This window comes from Hyperolius riggenbachi, chromosome 1 (assembly GCF_040937935.1).
Source record: "Hyperolius riggenbachi isolate aHypRig1 chromosome 1, aHypRig1.pri, whole genome shotgun sequence".
NCBI classification, from domain to species: domain Eukaryota; kingdom Metazoa; phylum Chordata; class Amphibia; order Anura; family Hyperoliidae; genus Hyperolius; species Hyperolius riggenbachi.
The window spans coordinates 103,879,559-103,896,341 of record NC_090646.1 but is presented as its reverse complement, the minus strand read 5'-3'; the positions used below and the strand labels follow the sequence as shown (position 1 = coordinate 103,896,341).

At 44.0% G+C, this 16,783-nt stretch overlaps 1 protein-coding gene across 13 annotated transcripts in view; it reads right to left on the bottom strand.

The window, feature by feature from the left end:
* Positions 1-16,783, bottom strand: part of PROM1 (prominin 1) — a 290,410-nt gene that overhangs the window by 244,313 nt on the left and 29,314 nt on the right. For all 13 annotated transcript variants that reach the window (XR_011030564.1, XR_011030551.1, XR_011030552.1 and 10 more), the window contains exon 2: positions 12,515-12,909. Coding sequence is in view for 4 of the 13 variants with exons in the window: in XM_068277815.1 (XP_068133916.1) it covers positions 12,515-12,731 (217 nt within the window). In the remaining 9 variants the exon portion in view is untranslated. The remainder of the gene's footprint in view (positions 1-12,514; positions 12,910-16,783) is intronic.

Here is a 16,783-nt window from a genome sequence, read left to right as displayed (position 1 = left end):
ACGTACTGGTAATCCAAACTATATCTTCTTCCACAACTGATAATAATAGAAAAGAAGAAGACAACTAATACCTGCTATCTTCCCCGAGGTGGTGTACACACATCTTATAGCCCCTTCTGTAGACTATTAATCTATTCTTAGTCAAGAACCAGGGAAAACTAGCTAAGTATATTATCAAGGAGATTCAGAAATAGACTAATTACTCCTCTCAGTCAAAGTTATAAGGAGAAGCTCCATAGATCTTTCCATTTCCTGGTACTTTTAAACCTACTTTTTGGTACTTTTTCAATTGCTTACTACTGAAAAGTTATTTTAAAGAGAATAAGTATTTTCTTGGAGAAAACTCAGGAGTTTATTAATAAACCTGTTGTCATAAAACTGATGGTATCTTGTCTGCTTCGGGGAGGCGAGTCCACCACCACCTCCTGAGGGATTTTAAAGAGAATCTGTATTGTTAAAATCGCACAAAAGTAAACATACCAGTGCGTTAGGGGACATCTCCTATTACCCTCTGACACAATTTTGCCGCTCCTCGCCGCATTAAAAGTGGTTAAAAACAGTTTTAAAAAGTTTGTTTATAAACAAACAAAATAGCCACCAAAACAGGAAGTAGGTTGATGTACAGTATGTCCACACATAGAAAATACATTCATACACAAGCAGGCTGTATACACCCTTCCTTTTGAATCTCAAGAGCTCATTTGTGTGTTTCTTTCCCCCTGCAGCTATCTTCCACTGAGGTGTCAGGCTGTTTCTTCCTGCAGAGTGCAGACAGCTCTGCCTGTATGTAATTCCTCAGTATGTGAAAGCCCAGCCAGCTCAGAGGAGGATTTATCCAGCTTGTAAAAGATAAGCGAGAAGAGAGAAGCTGCCCTAATCTAAATAATACACAGGCAGTGTGCAGAGAGGGGCCTGGAGGGGGGAGTGCATAGCAGAACCACAACACTGAAGAACTTGGCAGCCTTCCAGGCACAGGCTGACAAGTCTGACAAGAGAGAGATAAGTTGATTTATTACAGAGATGGTGATAGTAGAACGTGCTGCAGTAAGCCAGAACACATTAGAATAGCTTTTGGAACTTGTAGGATGATAAAAAACAGGATGCAATTTTTGTTACGGAGTCTCTTTAAGCCTTTTAGAACCTTTTATCCTGCTGGCGCCTCTGTTCACTCTTACATTATCAATATCCACCCCTAGTGGAGGGGTGTTGCCCCTTATTTCCTTATCTACAGAGAGCGACTTTTAATCCTGAGTGAGGACAGGTCTAATCTCCTCACCTGCCTATACAGTGGTTACCTAGGAGGTAACCCACGTTTGTGAGTATATACTTTATATACTTTTCATTTCCAACCCCTTGTTTTGCATACTACACTATATTGGGCTCTCTGTACTTCTTTTGTCTTTATCGATACTAAAGATTTAGCAGAATGGATCACTCATCATTAGGGCTCAAACCAGGGCCGGGCCGAGGCATAGGCTGGAGAGGCTCCAGCCTCAGGGCGCAGTGTAGGAGGGGGCGCACAATTCATTCAGCTGTCATTCCTAATTGTGTTTGAAGCAGAAAGGAATAAGAAAAGGAGATACATGGAAGTGACTACAAGCCATATAACTAGAGATTAAGGTGTTTGGGGCCCTGGGGTGCCTCTTAGTCTAATAGCAATCAGTGTGTGACGGCTGGGGTGGAGGGATGGAGGGGCGCACTTTGGTGTCTCAGCCTTGGGTGCTGGAGGACCTTGTCCCGGCTCTGGCTCAAACCCACAAGCAGCCTTTTCTGAGCGCTAGTGGTTTAAAAAGCTCTTGCTAATGCAATGCTATGGTTTTTTTTTTTATAAAATCAAATCGCTCAAGTGGGATCACGCCAATAGAATTACATTATCAAGAGCTTTTCAGATGACAAGTGCTTAGAAATGGCTTAGTAATGTACTGCTAGTGGGTTTCAGGCCTTAGAGATCAGTCTACCTGAGTAACATAAGTTCTTGGCACTCTCTTGCAAAATGCCCTAAGGTAGTATGCATTTCAAAAGTAAAAATGCTACAATAAAGGATTATGGTGCCTTTATTTTAGAAAATAAAAATATATACAGTATAAAAAGCATCTTTCACGGCAAGAGGAAGAGTTCCTTTTTGCCAGGATTCGATTTCAGAGTTCTGCTGTAAAAATGTGTCTCTTCCGCTGACCTACTTTCTACAGAATTGTCAGAGGACCCTCAAAACAAACTGTCTTTTAATTATCTAGCAAATTAATTCCACCCGCTTGAACATGAAGCACTTTTTTTGTCTATGAATGAGAGTTGGGGTACGTGATAAATTATTTGTGATGCTGAGCAGATTATGGAATGAGAGACTTGCCCAAACATACAGTGAAGCCATTACTACAATCCAATTCATAAATACAAAGCACTGTAAGAGCCACTAAATAAAGGCAAATGTTTACAAGCTTTAGCGCTTCAAATGATTCAACAGTTGTGATGTGTAACACAGAAAGACAATGTGAGGCCTTTGATTAAATCTATTGGAAAACAGGACTCCTTTCCACAGGCTGATTTAGTACTCTTTAACGGATAAGAACTGTGCTCCAGGAAAAACATTGTAGAGATTGGACAATAGTTCGATTTTTCTTCCATTTTGGGGGTTTTAAGCCATTGACACACATCCACGTGGAAGTGGTAAAATTGGTCAAACATTGACGAATGTTTGGCCAATTTGACCACTTCCACATAGTATGAGAGCTTACCTACACAATATAGTATTCAGAGTCTCTTGGCCCTTTTTGCACATGCGCGGCCCGGCACGCTCCCCCGCAGAAGTACTACAAAGGCGCAGATCGCTCCCAGGGATGGGAGCACGTCGGGCTGGGCCACGCATGTGTGACGGACCAGGCTTTTGGGGACAATTAAAATGGAGAAGGAGGAGCGCTCTGTAGTGTAATACCGCTTTAATAAAACAAATTGCCCAAATATAAAATCCACTTACTAGATATAAGTTAAAAAAAGACATGTAGTTAGGCATACAGCCTTTAAATCCTTCCTGGGTGGGTGCAACCTCAAGCTGCCGTGGCCATCGGAGTTGAGTGGATCTGGTGGTGAACGACCCTGGATGCCCCACCAAGGGGTAAACGTGTGCTGGTGTCGTTATTACGCGTTTCGGCGTTCCACACCTTCGTCGGATAACTCCACCAGCTGGCACACGAGGGCTATTTATATTGAGTGTTGGAGGGAAATGGGAGTGAGGGGAGTGGAGGCCAGAATAGACCTGCCCCTCCCAATTGGGGGAAGAGCTGAGTTTCGTCCTATGGATAAGTGAAAAGAGCTGTCATTCACCTGCTCAATCCAGTCTTGGAGAGGGCGTGTTAAGCCCTGGGTCAGGGGATTGGTTAGGCTCCTGTCATTTAAAATGTAGCAGGAACATTAAAAACAAATCCAAAGATACTGAGATCGACAGATCTTACCTAGGGGGTTCCTAGATCCCTGGCTTAGAGTGCAGGCAATGGCTGGTGGGGAACTCTGCAAGCAGCACCGTCAGCTGCCCGCTAAGCGTGAACCCGATGAGGTGGTAAATAAACTATAATTGGGTGCCCGCCGCTCGCTGGGTGATGTCAGTTGGGAGGCGGGCTGGAGATAAAGTAATGTTAGCGTCATTGCCCACTTTGATCTAAACCGCTCACTAAAGGACATCGAGCGGCTCGGGGTGCGGGCATGTCCGCGTCATTGGCCATGTGTGTCAGAGCCAATGACAGGCTCTGTGACATTGTAGCAGCTGCTGCGAGCCACACTGTGCAGCAGTCTTAGGCAATGTTGGTGGGTGGTGTGGAGGGGCGCGGCCGAACAGGATGACGTAGCGCTATCTGGAGGGCTGGGTTTCATGGCAACTGGACACAACTGGTTTGTTGTGGAGGCAAGTTGCCATGCGCGTGCCGTGGGTTGGAATCAGCGCGGGGAAGAGGACCCCACAATAATTGGGGCCATCCTGACTCTGTGTGAGTCAGAAGAGTGAAAAAAAAAACAGGAGGAATCAGGGGACAAGGGATGGTAGCCAGAAAAGAAGGAGATGACATAAAATGAAGGGAGGGTAATTGTGTGTATGTCCCTTAATAATTAGGGAAAAAAGGAAGAATGTGCTGATAAACTGCCCTAGAGGTAAATAGTGGCAGCATGCACCCGGAGGGTAGTGGCACTGGCAAACGTGACATACCCCAGTCATCCCATATAGAGATTGATGAGTAGACTACACAGGAGGTAAGTATGATGTGTGCATGTTTATTTTGACTTTTCATTTTCAGTTTAGGTTCTCTTTAAGGAAGCCTCAGGTAAGTATGCAACCCAAGACGCTTCTCATCTCGGGTTCACTTTAAAGAACGCAGCGCTGACGGATCAAAATGTGCCCTGCAGTGTGGCTCAGCCCTAACTATGGTTTATTTTGGTTTACATTGGAGAGGCATTTCCAATTCTTGTCAGAAGGACCTCCATGACTTTAATATGAACCTGGAGGGGCCACGGATAGCAAAGGAAGAGCAATGCTAAAAACATGAATGGGAATCTACCTGCTACACTCTTTATTTGTTACTCTTTCAACCTTACTTTGCACTGCCCAAACCTAAATATGATTTATATTGAAGTTGCCCTTTAAAAGGCTACCTAAAGTGAACAAGATGGGATAAGCACATGGATGTAAAATACCAATTCTGCTTTGAACTAGGCCATGTTGCTTTTTTTTCTCATTGTGCGAGTTGAAAATTCAGGGCTCTTAATGATGATTTCTGGGTAGCGACAACTCCAGTGTCACCGAGAAACACTTTTTAGTGCTGGGAACAAATACAAAGTTCAATAGTTTTTAACATTTCTCTGTATAGAAACCTCTGAAATAGAAACAAGACTATTGGACTCCAGGAAGTCTTATCTAGGATTAGGGCTACCACTCGTACAGATACAATGGTCTATCGCTTCAGTTTATTTTCACTTCAGGTTTGCTTAAAGGATAACTGTAGTGAGAGGTATATGGAGGCTGACATATTTATTTCCTTTTAAGCAATACCAGTTGCCTGGCTGCCCTGCGGATCCTCTGCCTTGAATACTTTTAACCCTAGACCCTGAACAAGCATGCAGCAGATCTGGTGTTTCTGACATTATTGTTAGATCTGACAAGATTAGCTGCATGCTTGTTTCTGGTGTGATTCAAACACTACTGCAGGCAGAAAGCTCAGCAGGACTGCCAGGCAACTGGTATTGCCTAAAAGGAAACCAATATGGCAGCCCCCATATACCTCTCACTACAGTTCTCCTTTAAGGTTTTGGAAAAGACTCTGTAACTTTACCCAATTTTCTTCATTTCCTATAAAAGTACACAGAATGCAGAACACCTTCAATCTCTTTTTTTTTTTTGCATTAGTACTTATAAATCAAGTCTATTCCCATCCATCTGATATTGGCTGCCGAAGCCCTGTACTGGAGACTATTTGTGTCTCCAGTACAGGGCTTCGGGCGCCATCTTGCCGTAGCCCTGTCAGCGCGGAACTCTACAGGAGGAGGAAAGAGGTCCCGGGAGCAGCGCGCCAGAGGCCGGAGACTTCTGCCAGGTGAGTAAATGCTTTCTTTTTCAGGTGAAATGTTTGCCCGCATTGTTTCTTTTCTGGAGAAATGTTTGCCCGCATTGTTTCTTTTATGGGGAAATGTTTGCCCGCATTGCGTTTCTTTTCTGGGGAAAGGTTTGCCCGCATTGCGTTTCTTTTCTGGGGAAATGTTTGCCCGCATTGCGTTTCTTTTCTGGGGAAATGTTTGCCCGCATTGCGTTAATTTTCTGGTGAAATGTTTGCCCGCATTGTGTTTCTTTTCTGGGGAAATGTTTGCCCGCATTGCGTTTCTTTTCTGGGGAAATGTTTGCCCGCATTGCATTTCTTTTCTGGGGAAATGTTTGCCCGCATTGCATTTCTTTTCTGGGGAAATGTTTGCCCGCATTGCGTTTCTTTTCTGGGGAAATGTTTGCCCGCATTGCAGTAATTTTCTGGTGAAATGTTTGCCCGTATTGCAGTAATTTTCTGGTGAAATGTTTGCCCACATTGCATTTCTTTTCTGGGGAAATGTTTGCCCGCATTGCGTTTCTTTTCTGGGGAAATGTTTGCCTGCATTGCGTTTCTTTTCTGGGGAAATGTTTGCCCGCATTGCAGTAATTTTCTGGTGAAATGTTTGCCCGCATTGCAGTAATTTTCTGGTGAAATGTTTGCCCGCATTGCAGTAATTTTCTGGTGAAATGTTTGCCCGCATTGCAGTAATTTTCTGGTGAAATGTTTGCCCGCATTGCAGTAATTTTCTGGTGAAATGTTTGCCCGCATTGCAGTAATTTTCTGGTGAAATGTTTGCCCACATTGAATTTATTTTGTACTGACATGTTGCCCGCATTGCGTTTATTTTGTAATGACATGTTTGCCCGCATTGCGTTTTTATTTTGTACTGACATGGTTGCCCGCATTGCGTTTATTTTGTACTGACATGTTTGCCCGCATTGCGTTTATTTTGTACTGACATGGTTGCCCGCATTGCATTTATTTTGTACTGACATGGTTGCCCGCATTGCGTTTATTTTGTACTGACATGTTTGCCCGCATTGCATTTATTTTGTACTGACATGTTGCCCGCATTGCGTTTATTTTGTACTTACATGTTTGCCGGCATTGTGTTTATTTTGTGCTGACATGTTGCCCATTGCATTTAGTTTCTGGTGTCCGGGGTAACTGTTACTGCATTTATTATTTAATGCTCATAGATGGCTATGTTTGCTGCTTTGTGGTTACGGTATACTATTAGCATCACACAGTTTCTGCACACCCATGATGCAAAGTCTCGTTTGTCCACATCATGGCGTAAACACTGCTTTCTTATGCCTCGGTGTTACATCATTCCGTTAGCTCCGCCCATACAATGTCATGACCACGCCCATTTTTCGCCGCACGCGCAGCAGCCCCCCCCCCCCCTTCATCGCTGTGCACTCTTCAGTCCTCCCCACTTTTTCGCCGCGGCGCGCCCCCCCCCCCCCCTGCACCCACCCTCCCTGTCCCAGGTTGGACCCACAAAAATCTGGTCCCTCTACTTAAATGGGTTTTCAAACAGGAAAGAGCAAGGTAAGATTAAAGTGAGCCTCACGCACTTGAGCTGAAATTTGCTATGATAAATCTGATTGTACTGGGCTCTTGGTACTAAACATCACTGTAGCACAGTTACAGCTCCTTGTAAGATTTGTAGAGTAAGCATAGTAACTGAATATAGCCACAGCAGTGCCAGACTTTTCGTTTTCTTGTTTGAATATCAGGGCCGGATTTACCATAAGGCACTGTAGGCACATGCTTACAGGCGCCTGATGATGGAAAGGCAGCTCACTCCCCTCCCTAAGCGCCTCCCTCCTTCCCTATGCAGAGCCATGATGAGATTGTAAATGAGAGATTACTCACCCTACTCTAAGCATTCCACAGATGAGATCTCCCTTCAATCAGAGGCACCTCAAGCTCCTTAGTATTAGGTAGCCAGAAGCACCCTCAGTATTAAGGGGCACCCGTACCTACCTATGCTGGGCAGGGAAGTAAGGGAGAAGTGACAAGCTGACTTGCAGTGTGGTTCAGGCGTGGGGGGGAAGGTTCATAGAGGTTCAAGTCTAAGGTGCTAGGACATCTGTGCCTATAGGTTCCTGTGAGGTAAACCCGGACCTGTTGAATATTATACCCCAACATTGCTGTTGCCAAAACCAACACTTACCCATCCGATTATAAAATTTGATAGAATTTAAAAAATGATGCTGCAAGTATGGCACTGCTATCTGACCTCCCACTGTTGCCTAACCTTACGTTTTTCTATACTAAAGCTCAGAAAGGCAAAGTTCCATTTTTTTAGAATTGAAAAGTTCTGATGGTGCCACATCTGCATGATTTAGCTCTGACTTGAGGCTCAACTCCCAGTAGGAACACATCACCAGGCCTAGACTATTCCACAAGGGAAATCTAAAAACAGTCTAAAGTTATGTACCCATGTAGCAATTTTTCACATGATCGGCAATACTTTGCCCAATGAGGATTCGTTTTTACAATTTAACAATGTGGGTAGAGGTGTGCGATTAAGCAAATGATCTTTTGCGATGTGCAGCGATTACGCCCATCACAGTGAATTGGATGTTTAAGATCCCCCTTGACTCCCACGCAGAGTGTTGTGATCGTTTGAAGTCTTGTTTGCACCCATCATGCACCGTCGCGTGTGCCCGCAGGTAGGAAGAGGGATCGGGGAATGCTTGTTTGTCGGGTCGTGTCGCTGAGGGTTCCCCAATCCATCTTGCAGTAGGTATGGGCCTAAAGGTCTTTATCTATAGGCTGAACTGCATGCTTGTTAGGCAGTTTAGCCCTCTGACTGCCAGCCGAATGGCAGCATTTTTAAAGTCACGAGTGTCAGTGCTCGACATATGGCAAGATTACCTAGCAGCAAGAAAAAGTGACACGTTGCATTTGATAATGTGACTCCATAGACTGCACTGCCCATGCCAAGTGCAAGCAATCACCTGGCTGGAGCACAAGAGCAGCTGACGGGTGGTTAATTTCCCGCTTTCAGCCTTCCATGTGAAAGAGACTTAGGCCCGGTTCACATTAGCGTTCCCTGTCCGGATCCGCCTGATCGGATCCGGACCGCATACTGTACAAACGGAACGTACGTTCCGCATAGCAATGCAAAGGCTATGCGGACGTTCACACGCGTCCGTTCCGTACAGTACGGAGCCGGACCGGATCCGGACTCCGGACACTTTTCCAACATGCGCTATTTTTTGGTCCGGCTCATCCGGCCCACGCACCCGGACCGGAGCCTGACTGCACCATCCGGAAATAGAAAACCAATGGGAAACGGAAGCACAGAACACACTGTCTACAAACACCTGACGTTCTACCCCACTTCCTATGCGTATTCTAGCAGCGATTTTGGATGGGGACACATGGGCAAGCATTTTGGAGTGGAGCAGCAGTGACTTTTAACGTGCTGGAGCTGTTGGCAGTATGTCGGAGGTGGAGGTGAGGCCTAAACAGCGGAGGACCTGATTCCACAGGTGCACCTTCTGCTGACCTCCCAGACCCCAAAATTTTTATTTATTTCTACTCTCTTTTGCCAAACGGATCCGGATCACATCCTGATGTTCACCTGATGCAACCTGACCAGATCCGGATCGGATCCGGATCAGAACCGTACGGTTCCGATCCAGATCCGGTCAGGTCATTTGGTCCGTTTGGCAGAGAAACGCAAGTGTGAACGGGGCCTTAATGTTTACCATTCTTAAATAACGGATTAACAATACCTGGGTAGTAGGGATGAACAAATTACAAATTTGTAATGCTGCTCTAAATCATTTAGATCAGAAACTTTCTGTGCTGCCCTCCACATCGCATTCCAGCCTTCATACACTTCCTCCTTCTTAGCTGGAAAGAGGAAGTAGCCAGAGAGATGGAACACGACGTGAAGGGTGGCGTACAGATTTAGCAACAAAGGTGAGTTTACACCTCCCACGTGGGCCACTTTACAGATTGAATTTTGAACCAAATGGTTCAAAACAGCTTCCTGAATCCGATGGATCATCCCTACTGGGTAGTTACTGGTAAGCAATATGGAACAACTGCTTAACTAAAGTCCTCTGTGACAATCCTGAATAAACTGGGACTTGCTAGATACATTATGGACTGTGCTGCAAAATGACACAGCAAACTATTGGGGTGAATTTGGTTGGTTGAGGTTGAGGATTCATCACACCTTGCAGTGGAATAGGAATAAAGAAAGCAGAGACTGTGGCACTCCATTCATCCGCATATCTGACAATCATCTGCAGATCTGAAGATCCAACCTGGTGGATCTTATCTGCAGATGAATGTCTGTTAAACAAGGTGTGTATGAGGATCTGCAGATATCATAGACTATGAATGCATTTTGCAGGAACGGATCTTTTGCAGGAACAGATCTTTTGCAGATACTGATCTGTTGAATGTGTACAGCATCTTTGTGTGCAGCATCTTGCAAAGATTTTTATCTGATGGAAAGTTCAGCTCAGTAGAATAGACTGTGTAGAGTATGGCTCTCATACTACATGGAAGGGGGTAAAATTGGTCTGTGATCTTGCCTTTTCCAAAGATTTTTATCTCAAGTGTGTATGTAGCCTAAAGGCTCATACACACATCAGACTATAGTCTTTGGAAAATGAAAGATCACAGACCAATCTTACCACCCTTCATGAGAGCCATACCTTCACAGTCTTTTCTATGGAGCTGAACTCCCCATCAGAAAAAAATATTTGCAAGATGCTGCACACAAAGATGCTGTACACACTCAACAGATCAGTATCTGCAAAAGATCTGTTCATGCCAAAGATCCGTTCCTGCAAATTGCATTCATAGTCTATGGGATCTGCAGATCATCATACACACCTTGTTTAACTGACATTCATCTGCAGATCAGACAATCATCTGCAGATCTGAAAATCCATCCTGGTGGATCTGATCTGCAGATGAATGTCTGTTAAACAAGGTGTGTATGATGATCTGCAGATATTATAGACTATGAATGCATTTTGCAGGAACGGATCTTTTGCAGATACTGATCTTTTGAATGTCTACAGCATCTTTGTGTGCAGCATCTGTGTGTGCAGCATCTTGCAAAGATTTCTGTCTGATGGGGAGTTCAGCTCCATAGAAAAGACTGTGAAGGTATGGCTCTCATACTACATGAAGGGTGGTAAGATTGGTCTGTGATCTTTCATTTTCCAAAGACTATGGTCTGATGTGTGTATGAGCCTTTAGGCAGCTGCTTCCCAAAGGGAGGTTGGACAAGGAAATATGGAAAAAATAAATAACTTCAAAAGATAAAGAGGTGTGGGCTCATACCAGGAATCACCTGACGGGTTGCAGAATATGGAAAAAAAAAGCCTGCAAATGCTAAAGAGAGGCTGCAAATGGGTGGCCACATATGGAAGTGGAGAGATGCAGCTCAAGGGAGCTGTACGTGAAAGAGAAGGGCTGCTGTAAATGGATGTTACACACATAAGAGGGGGCGGCACATGGAATAAGGGAGGGGTGGAAAAAGTATAAATCCGGCCTATAATGCAGATAATGATCACCTCTATTTGTGCTTGGAATAGTGACAATCGGTAAACTTTTCCCTGTCCCCTGCTTACACCTCTCTGCACTGCTGCTGTCCTATGCATAATACCAATCATTTACTCACTACACTGGCTACACATAAAATGGGGAATCCTTTTCAAAATTGGCATGCTAACATTCAAATCCCTACACGACCTAGGCCTCCGATACCAGAAGGATTTGTTGCAACTGCATAACACCTCCCCCAACCTCCGATCCAAGGGATCCAATAACTTGACCAATTACAGAGTCCAACTTAAAACTTTTGAAGCCAGAGCTTTCTGTCATGCTGCCCCTACCCTGTGGAATGCCTTGCCAAACTTAATCAAGACAGCTCCTACCCTGGAAAACATTTAAATCAAAACTGAAAAGCCACCTTTTTAGTCTGGCATTTATGATCACATCACTTTTCCAGCTGTACACATCACTATGTACTGACCTGAGACAAGCTTATACGCTTTGGGTCCTACAGGAGAAAAATGTTTTGTCTTTGTTAATGCTCCATTTCAACTGTTATGTATGCCGTGCTTGAAGGAGCCCAACGTAAAATTTGCACAGGGGCCCACAGCTCAGTTTCTTAACTATGCCACTGAAGCCACAGAAATGTTTATACAGACAGTGGACATTTCTCCAATATTTTTGACATTCATGTATGGCTAGCTACAAAGTAAATCAGCAATGAATGCTAAATGCAGCAGTGTACAGTAACATAATACAACTGAATGTACTCCTGCATTTATTGGTTTTACACAATCACTTCAATACTGTTAAAGATGATTTTGATTGGCTGCTTACAGTTACAGCACAATGGAAGTTTTCCTTGCCTTAAAGCAAACCTGAAGCAAAAATAAACTTATGAGATAACAAATTGTATGTGTAGTACAGCTAAGACATGGAACATTAGTAGCAAAGAAAATAGTCTCATATTGTTTTCCAGTACAGGAAGAGATTAAAAAACAAAAAGTCAGTTACCTATGCAAAAGAGCTTCTCTGAGCTATTCGACCCACAGGGTTGAATACAGTCCTGTTTTCGGAAAACACTTAAACAGCCAAGAAATGGTGAGGGACAGCTTGAGATAAGGTTTTATTACAGGAAAAATCAAAGGGTCATTATGTTGGCTTCGTTTTATAGCTTAAAAGACAGAGAGTGGTTTTAAAACTGAAACTGACAGTATGATATAATAAAAAAAGCTATATAACTGAAAATAAAAATATGAGACTCTTTTCTTTGCTACTAATGTTCTAATCATTATCGGTACTACACATACAGTTCATTATCTCAATTCTCTATTCACTTCAGGTCCGCTTTAAGACTTGGAAAGGAGACAACAGCACTGTGATACATCAGTCATAATAATGCCATCATTGGTACTTGCCTTGAGGGAATGAGTTTGGCTGTACAATATACAGGAATCCTTGTACTATGTGAAACAGTAAGCCCATAGCTCCAGGCTCGTGGTAGGCATTGGTATCATACGTCCCAGTGGGTACAAATCCAAAATCCAGGGGTTCCGGGGCGCTGCTATGAGAAAGGGCTTTTTCGGAGCCGGTACTTCCACAGAGCAGCAGCAGAAGAAAAAGTTTAAGAGCCATTTCTGTTAGAACCACATGAGAGACAGAGATGGCAATATGGTGCAGCAAGCGCGGGGTCTTCTGTATCAGAGGCAGTGTGCAGCCGATCTGTCAGTCTCCTTATCCTTGTGTGTAAGCAGAGCGTCTGTTCATCTAGAGGTAGGAAGGGATTTAGCACACAGGATCTTACAGGTCACAGCTAGGAAGAAAGGAAACAAAACCGTATTAACGTCCATAGATTAAGGGAACATGTCACCAGGCCTCCTGCAGGATGTGAAGACAGAGACGGATACATGAAATGTAATAAATGCACACGCATACGTTGGGTATAATCAAATCTGCTCATTTACTCAACTCTGCAAAAGAAATGACTGGTATTTCTGTAAAGCATTACAGGACTCCTCCATGATTAGAAATAGGGCTTCATCATGTAGCATTTCAATTCTCCTTGTAATTATTAATTATGCGCCCCTTTAAATTTGTCAATAGACATTTCGCCAGCCAGTATATAAGGAAGTCAGGTGATTCCTGGTATGAGCCCACACCTCTTTATCTTTTGAAGTTATTTATTTAGTGTATACATAATTTAGGGCCATTTGTTGTTGGTTTTTTTTTTTGGGGGGGGGGGGGGGGGGGGAGTCCATCAACTTCTCTGTATGTTTTTGGGATGTAGGAGGAAACAAACGCGCCCGGAGGAAACCCACACAGACAACATACAAACTCTGTGCTGAGATTATGACTGATATTCGAACTGGGCGCCCAGCACTGCAAGGGGAAGGTGCTATCCAGGGAAACCAAAGGCAAGGAAGCTGTTGCCTCCCCCCCACCCCCTAAACTTATGAATTATGATGCAGCAGAGTGTTCTGCACACGCAAATAAGCACCCAGTATAACAACGTAGAACTATTTACTGAAGAAAACATGCACAGACAAAATCATACACCATCAGGAAATGCAGCTTAATGAAAACAGAGAGGAACACAGACTGAGAATACAGGAAATAATCCCCATAAATATCATCATCACATTTTACCAGGGCTGTGGAGTCGGTACAAAAATCATCCGACTCCAACTCCGTCTCCTTAGTTTTTGAAACCACCGACTCCAACTCCGACTCCAGGTACCCAAAATGGCTCCAACTCTGACTCCTTAGTCTAATACTTACCAGAACTAAGGATTTGGTACAAAAATCATTCGACTCCTCAGTTTTTGAAACCACCGACTCCAACTCTAACTCCAGGTACCCAAAATTACTCCGACTCCTTCTCCAATTCCGACTCCACAGCCCTGCATTTTACACACAGTGACATCTTGTGGTTGTTTTACTATACTGCAGTTTATGGTAATAATGCTGTTAAATGCTGTAAATGTGGCCTACATTAATTAGCTTTGCAGACAGCAATGACAAATTGATAAGATATGTCTTTAAAGAATATACACATTATTCATTATTACCAGGCCATTTATGCCTCACTGGCTCAAATTCACTCAACACATATAACAAATCCTTCCTATAAATGTTACAAAAAGAGTATAGCCACTTAAGAAACAAATTACAGCTTAATTTGCTCATGAACAGTACCTGCAATTTATTGTTATGCTATTTAGGTAACATGTATTATGTTATCAGTAGTCCCAACTAGGTGATGAAATGACCATTCATTCAGGTATTCATGGGACTTTTAGATAAGAATCCCATAAAGCACAGTCTGCTAAGAATAGCTCCTTGGTGCCCCCTTAAAGGGAACCAGAGCTAACCTAAAGAAAAGATTCTATACATACCTGGGGCTTCCTCCAGCCCCATACGCGCTGATCGATCCTACGCCGCCATCCACCGCTGCCCGCATCTAGGAGAACGGCTCCCATCAGTGACATCATCGGAGCCGTGCTACGCAGGAGAAGTGCGCCCTCTACATGTCTCTCCATACACTGCTGCAGAGATACACAAAGAGTGCACCTCTGCTACGCTAGACTGGCTCCGACTGGCGGCAGAGCGGGTCCCGGTTCTCCTAGATGCGGGCAGCGGTGGATGGCGGCGTGAGAGCGATCGGTGCGTATGGGGCTGGAGGAATCCCCAGGTATGAATAGAATCTTTTCTTTAGGTTAGGTCTGGTTCTCTTTAAGCAGCCTTCACCCCAGGCATCTACCTGGTTTGTCTATGCCTAAAAACGGCCCTGGTACTATTCACTACGCCACTGTGCTGTCCTGATGTTTTTGTATGGACAGTCCTCTTTTTGCCATTGCTGATTAAAGGCGATCCGAGATGAAAAACTAACTATAACAAGTAACTTGTCTATATATCTTATCTAAAGTTTAGACAGCTTCAACAGTTTATGATTCTTTATTCATGTGATACAATGAAAGCGACTATGTTCTGTTTGCCACATTACACACAGGTAAGCTGATCTGCATCTCCAGCCCTCAGCCTGTGAAAACTTCACTCCCCTCTCCTCCTCCCCTCTGCCTCTGAAATCACTGGCTTGTAACCCCCTCCTCCTGCCCAGACTGAGCTCCCATAAGCCCTTGCTACTAAGGCTCAGAGTGCTAAGGCACTCTGGAGAAGCTGTGGGCGAGGCTTGTTTAGTTTATAGGGAATTAGAGTATTAAAACAAAACAACAAAAAAGTATTTGGCTTGAGAAATGCCCTATAAACGATATGAAAGGAACAATTATGCAATGAGTACAAGTTTATCTCGGATCCACTTTAAATCTGGACCAGAAGAATATCTCACCACCTTCAATGTATGTGAATACATGATGCAAAACAAGGGTGTCTGGGCATGTTTAAGATGCTAGCTATTCCAGACCCTGTAGCATGAAGCCTATGGCCAAGAACAGCAGTCCACAATTAGATCCATTATGCTGGGCACACGTTTTTCTATAGTGCATACTACCTGGAAATGGTAAAATTGGTTAATAATTGGATGTGTATACCAGGCTTTAGGGTTTACCTGACTTTTTAATGAGATTCATATGAACATGGTTCACTCACATAGCAAAAACAGGTACTGTTACTGGTAAGTTAATTGGGTCTCCTCCAAAAATCGACCTTAAACCTGGTACACACTTTTAATTATGATTGGCCAATCCCTGACCAAATTTACCACCACCATGCAGTATGAGGGTCAACAGATATTGAACACTCTTAGCAGATTGTGCAGGTAATCCCTCATACTACATGGAGGTGGTAGAATTGGTCAGGGATTGGCCAAACATAATTGGAAATGTGTACAAGGCTTTAGACAATAGACGGGATTAGACTAAAGGCTCATACACACGTCCGTTTTTTGCGAATGACGGGTCGTTTGAACGTCCCGTCGTTCGCCCGCTAAATCGGGGGCGTGTGTACAGACTGTCGTTCGCGTGATAAGAGTGAGTTTGAGCGATCCGCCCGGCGGATCGTTCAAACTCACTCTTATTACGCGAACGACAGTCTGTACACACGCCCCCGATTTAGCGGGCGAACGACGGGACGTTCAAACGACCAGTCATTCGCAAAAAACGGACGTGTGTATGGGCCTTATGACATCACTATATACTTTTTAAAGTGTTGCAGGAGATATCAGCGCTACACAAACATTCAATAACCCCTTAGTTAACTCCGTGGTCCAGTACATACAAGGCCGGATTTATACTTTTTCTGCCCCTAGGCCAAGTATGCTGGGGCTCCCCTTCCATGAACAGCCACACCCCTCCCATTCCATGTGCCACTCCCTCTTCCATGTGTAACGTCAATGTACCCCAGCCTCTCTCATGTACAGCTGGCATGGGCATCAGCTCCATTTTCATGTGTTGTTCCCCCATTTGCAGCTTTCTCTTTAATATGTTGTAACCCCTGTTTCTTGTCCAGGTGCCCCTTGGGCTCCAGCTGCCCAATGCCTGGGCCTTTGTGGCCATTCAAAAAATCCTGCCCTGATGAAATACTTGCTGAGGGCAAGAAAAGGTACAAAATGCTTTGAACATACAGAAAAGAGTCCATATAGCACAAAAGTATTACTTGAAAACATCCCCAAAAAATCTATAACCAAGGATGGGTAATAAAAACAATTAAAAACACAGCCAGCAGCACAGAAC